At 52.1% G+C, this 5,922-nt stretch overlaps 1 protein-coding gene across 1 annotated transcript; it reads right to left on the reverse strand.

Moving 5' to 3' along the window:
• Positions 1-1,569: 1,569 nt before the first annotated feature.
• Positions 1,570-3,290, reverse strand: VTJ04DRAFT_10471 (uncharacterized protein; the record flags this gene model as incomplete). Its single annotated transcript, XM_069358214.1, has 3 exons — positions 1,570-1,647; positions 1,709-2,294; positions 2,371-3,290. 3 exons carry the CDS (start codon positions 3,288-3,290, stop codon positions 1,570-1,572), a joined length of 1,584 nt encoding a protein of 527 aa, XP_069215205.1.
• Positions 3,291-5,922: the final 2,632 nt, after the last annotated feature.

Below are 5,922 nucleotides of genomic sequence, written 5' to 3' on the forward strand. Positions count from 1 at the left end.
GTTGGTGCTGGGATGTCTGTGTATCAGAACCATCCTAGATTACTTTTCGAGAAGATGGGTGTAAGTTGCCAGGTCCTAACCTTGGGATCCGGGAGGACGTGCACTGGGTCTAACCATTCTGTCTTTGTAAGCATGCCGTTGACTTGTAACTCGATGTCTAAGTGACAAATTTCCTAGCTGGGAAACAATCGTGTACGCACACCTGGAGGCTCAAATCGCAATTCCGATAATGAGGCGTTGAGCAGGGCTGACGAAATAGAGACTCCCTGATTGGATGGGGACAAGCGAAAGGCGAGTAGAGCGAGGTTGATTTGTTTCCAATGGCGAATAATTGGTCGAATAGACGCAGAAGAAATGCTTGCTTTTGATGTGTTTGTAGCAAGAGGTCCTGGTCGTCAGTTTATGATAGATTTCGGTGCCTGGTACTAGGTTCCTAGGGCGGGTCATGCAGTAAGTATTGGAGGTGATTGGTCTTCTTTTTGTGTCGTCTTTAAGGCTTCTGCAAACTTGGCTGTTGTCGACTCAGCTTCTTTCCTTGTCCCCCCACTTGCCACTTTCTGCAATCTGAGCCAGTCTCACTGGTCAGGAGCCTCCAAGGGGACAGGCATGTGATGGGTTCTAAGTTCCTGCCTGAGAGGCTTAGGAGGCCGCCTGATGAACTGTGAAGGGCGGAGACACTCGGACACAAAGACACGTCAACATTTGGAAGACACCGATGAATCCACCTATCTGCGTCATACCTAGGGAACGCAGGTGATAAAGTACGGTACCGACAACGTCAACCAATGCACCTTTGCGGGGCTCCGTCGCGCAGCCGTTAATAGAACTTGACCACTGGGCACTTGCTAGGTATTACTTGGGTCCGTTTGTCTGATTCCACGGCGCATAAAACGCAGTCGGTGTGCGGTTTTACTGCGTGCCCTGAGCCGCAATTAACCCGGTGGCAGCCGAGCTCCGGCTCAGGTCCGGTAATGTATGTTCATACGACACAATCCCATCATGCCATTGCGTGAAGAAACCGGTTTTGCGTTGCCCTGGTTCGACCTCCACATCGGAGATGCAGAGCTAGAGCAAGGGAGTGAGCCATGAGGCGGACATGAGTATAATAAGGTGGGTGGTTGAAGATGAGTGTAGTTATCCATCAACACCGTTATTACACAGATGACGAGGTTCTCGCCCTTCATGATCTGGTAAAGAGGGATTGTGAAGTTGTAGAGTGGGTGCGTTGAGAAAATTAAATACGTTTGTTACAGTTACAGGGCAGATGGCCTCCAACGCCTCTTCTTCCGTCTGCGTGGGCTACGTGTTCAAAACACGCCTCTTCCGAGGTATCCGGAAGGGGACGGGTCGTTTTATTCCGTGAACTGAAACCAAAGTGATGCCAACACTAAGTTGCTCTCCAGAGATTCTGGACACAAATACGCCACAACCAACTCATCTACCTTCACGCACGCCAGTTGCATCATGTTGTATGAAGATGATATCCTGACCCAAACATTTTAGAATTTCGGAAGCCCACACAACCCTTAGAACGCCGATACATATTACCAATTACGACCAGCCAGTAGCTCATGCAGACGCCCCGAAAATGGACTTGACCATCTCTCCAGACCGTGTAGCAAGGACAGACAGAAGGGTATCACTCAACTATGCTTGAATCAGCTTCTGTGGTTACACACTTATTCGCAGGACATGGGAAAAGACTTACACCGTGAGTTGCCTCACAGCATCCTTGGAGCCAGACGCCAGACCCAGGAGCGATGGCACCAGCCGCGAAACGGACACTGTAATCCCGTCTCACCTCCATCACGCGGGCTGTTCGAGACTCAGTTTCTCCTGTCTCAACCACCCACCGGTCCTTGCGCTGGTTCTTTGCCTCTGTCGGAGCCAACTCTGGCAACAGATGCCATGCGTCCTTGAGCATGTCCACATGCGCGGTCCGTTGGTAACCCGTGGCGCAGATAACAAGATCAGCCTCGATTTCTTCTTCCCCAAGCAAGAGCCCATCTGTGGCGCCAGCCTCTGGAAGCATGGCAACCCTGAGGTTGATTGTATCTCCCCTGTCCTGGACGGACAAAACCTGGCGGCCAGGAAGCATGCGATGTGGCCACTTCTTCTCGTCCCGGCCAAGTGTGCGCTTCTGATGATACATTGATTCGAAAATTTGCTCAATGAGCTCAAGACGTACAACGCCGTAGTTGGTTGCCTTGGCATCTTCGATCAGGTTTGCGCGATAGGTTGACGATTTGGGATACATGTAGTCGATGAACTCGGGGTTAAAGACGCCGTTCACGCTGGATTGAAGCACCATCCAGTTAGCCACCAGGGACCTAGACGAATCCAAGCTCCACAATTATGAAGGGGACTTACAATGGAGAATCGTCACTTGGCCGCAAGAACTCGGACCGCATTATCAGGTACGTCTTGCTGTTGGGGTACAGGGTTTGAACGTTGCTGAAGATCTCCGCGGCGCTCTGCCCGGCACCAATTATGGTAACCCGGTATGGGGCAGACTTGTCAGACAGGATTTGCGGCACCACGTGGGCGTATTGGGACGAATGAATGACTCGAGGATGGTTGATTTGGAACATCTTTGGAATCGAGGCCTGGCCACCCACGGCCACTACCACATTCCGCGCACGGTGGGTTGTTATGGCACCGGTCTTCAGATTGCGAGCAGTAACAGTGAAGACTTTGGCGGGCCCATCTTCCTGAACTGGTGTGACCGAGATAACCTCAGTTTGATACCGGACAACATCGTCGAAGTGCTCGGCGCACCAACGGAGATAGTCCTCGAACTCGGCACGGGCGGGCGTGAAAGTGTTCAGGTTGATGAAGTCAACCAGGCGATTATGCTTGTGCAAATAGTTGAGGAAGGTGAAATTTGACCGGGGGTCACGCAAGGTAGCAAGGTCCTTGATGAAGGAAATTTGCATCTTGGCTCCAGGCAGAAGCATTCCAGCATGCCACGAGAAGTGAGGCTGTTTCTCCAAGAACAGCACCTTGGGCGGTTCGGCCAGCTTCCCAGCCTCGAGAGTGTCATGGAGAGCGATAGCAATGGAGATGCTGGCGGGTCCAAAGCCTATACAGACCAGATCCAACACCGAGTCGGGGTCTGCTTTCTTGACATACAGGCTCTTGGGTTTGGTGCTCGGGAAAACACCATTGGGAGTCCCGTTGAGAGTCGCGCCGTTGACGAGCTGAGGGACCGGGTCTCCATCAAACTCAGGGGCATGGTTGCCGTTCACCGCGCCCGAATACTGGACGGCCTCGGTGCTGTGAGGCGACATCGTGAAAATTGCGATTGACTGCTCTGCCGGATATGGACCGCGAGTTTACCTAGGTTCTTTCAAGGGGGTACCGAAATTCCCTGAAAATAGGCAACGGCAGGCCCGGGAGACAGGCGGCAGGGGAACCAGAAAGGTGATGCGTCACACAGTGACGCCAATGGCGGTTATGATCTTCACGGACAACACAGGTACTTCCTTGGTGCCGATCGAGGGTGACGGAGCGGGGCGATGGGAAGGGCTTGTGGTTGACAATTGTCTTGTAAGATCAAGAAACAAGACTCAAAGAATTGGCGCCGTGTTGAATGATGAGAAAAAGAGGGAACAACAGAAGGAAAGAAAAGACATGACACGGAGGCAGCGGCGTCCTTTTGATACACACAGCGGGAAGCTGAGGGAGGTTCATGGAGCTCCGCCTCGACAATACAACCGGAGGCGGGTGTACTGGTACCTGGCTGGACATGACCGTGGGAAGCGAGAGGAACCCCGTGTCACAAACCTTTCCTGCCGGCGCGGGTACCTCGATGAGAAAGCTGGACTCCGCCATCTCCCCGCCTTGTTTCCGGCCCCGCTAAATGGGGGAGCTCGGCGTTCATGCCAATGCCGTCATTGTCCAACCGGTGACTGCGACAAGCAGATGCAAACCACGGTCCGTTCAGATTCTCAGGGATTTCTCCGTTTGGGGAAGTGAGTGAGCTGATGAGAACGTCAGAATGATCCGGTATGAGGGGGCGTGAATTTGCAGAGCCATTTTTCTCTGGCTCCGGAGCATCTCGGTTGAAGTGCCGCATCTTTGCCCAGAAGGTTGGCATGCTGGTGTGACAGGGACTGCCTGATGACCTGGAAGGCATGCCGGGGCCAGCAGTTTGTGGGGCTGATTGATAAGATGGATGGATAATCTTGTGTGGGTCGGTTGGACCCACACAAGATCAGATCCAAAGCCAATCAAACGGCATCTGCTCCGAAGAACGGAACTTGTTGACCCCCAAGCATCGCTGAATCCCGGGACAAAAGGAAGAAATTGTTTATCAGATCGTATGATGAGGGCTTTATGGGGCATCCCATTTCCAATCTAGCCTAGCTCGGCCTTCCCCTGTCGAGCAAACGTGGGCCGGTCCGAGTCTTTGAACCGCCAAAGACCGAGTTGGCGGCCATGTCTATCTGTTCGAAGGAAACAGTCTATAACCTCGTGCCTAGCTCAACATTGAGTCAATGGGCGGTTCGCAGGAAGAATGGGATGGTTTCTTGCAAGTTCAAGACTCCAGAAATTATGTCCCGCAGAATATGGACGATGGGAGAAGCAAAGATTCCACGGGAGTTTTGGATACCGAGGAGATAGTTTTCATTTCTGTGGGGTTTCGGTTTGTGTTGTCTGAACCCTTGCTGGAGCAGGCACAGTATGAATTGAAGATCAGATTACTGTCCGAGATCACCAAAGCGCAGCCTTGGCAACGTAAAATTTCGGACAGACAAGCCGGCCCATGTGATGAGGTGATGCGGAGGGCCGGCTAGGCGTTGGCCTTGATGAGGACGCCCTGCCGCGCATTCAACCGACGTCGGCCGGCGGACTAGCTGATCTGAGCGTACCTGGTACTTTCAGCTACAACCCGCGCTTGACTCCCCACTCGAGACGCCACAGGAAGATCCGATTCACTTGAGGCTGGTGCGTTTGTGTGGCTGGCGATCTTGGTGTCGGAAGGCTAAGTATGGAGTACCAGGTAGAGATTGAGCGTCCATGACTTGCTGTGTGGGTTGAGACGTTCTCAAATAGCTACCTGAGGATGAGAGAACCTAGAAGCGTTCCATTCCACTTCCCATCCAGAAGATCCAAAGCATAGGAATTTGTCCAGGTACCTATTTACCCGTGCTTGACCTATTGCTGCCATGATGTATCTTGTCTCCTATGCCCAACGTTCCGACGTTTTCCTTGTGTCGAACCTTATACCGGGACGCGGGATGTCTCTGCGGCATGAGGAAGTCCTTTTTGCTAGCGCACGACATCTTGTTAGGTATTTACCTTGAGTCATCTTCATCCTATCATAATTCGTCCTATCATAAGGTAGACTGACTCCGAATACGCGGGTGTCATCTGCAGTTGTCTCGATACAATTCTCCCTCTGCCTGCTCAGTCCCTCCTTTGAGCCTAGGACAGGGTGAAGTGAACCACGGCTTCATTCACTCTCAGCGCGAATTTATAACGCAGTGATCAACTCCTGCAGAAGCCCTCTTTCATCCATCACATCTTTTTATTTTTTGCTTACTCACTTTATTTCTTATTTTCTTCATTTCACTTTTTTCTTTTGCAGGGGCTATTCCCGCTGGAACTCTGCTTCGACTGCTTTCCGAAGCGCGCATCAGCCGCCTCAACAATGACTTAAAATCCTCCTGCCGTAGAAGAATCTACGGCTTCAGAGATGACGTCACAGAAACCCGACTGATCGGTTGACGATAACTTGCTCGCCACGGGTCGACTAGCAAGTGAAGCAAAGCGCTTCTTCTACTACTCTTTCAAAACCAACGACGCGGAGCTTTTGGCTGATCTTTGACCAGACAGGTCAGAAGAGCAGAATCACAAGCTGGGAGCCACCAAAGCATGAAAGTCTTGGCAACGGCCGGCAGGGATTCCGACCTTCCT

The sequence above is a fragment of the Mycothermus thermophilus genome (assembly GCF_041956435.1).
Source record: "Mycothermus thermophilus strain CBS 625.91 unplaced genomic scaffold VTJ04scaffold_7, whole genome shotgun sequence".
In the NCBI taxonomy this organism is placed as follows: Eukaryota; Fungi; Ascomycota; class Sordariomycetes; order Sordariales; family Chaetomiaceae; genus Mycothermus; species Mycothermus thermophilus.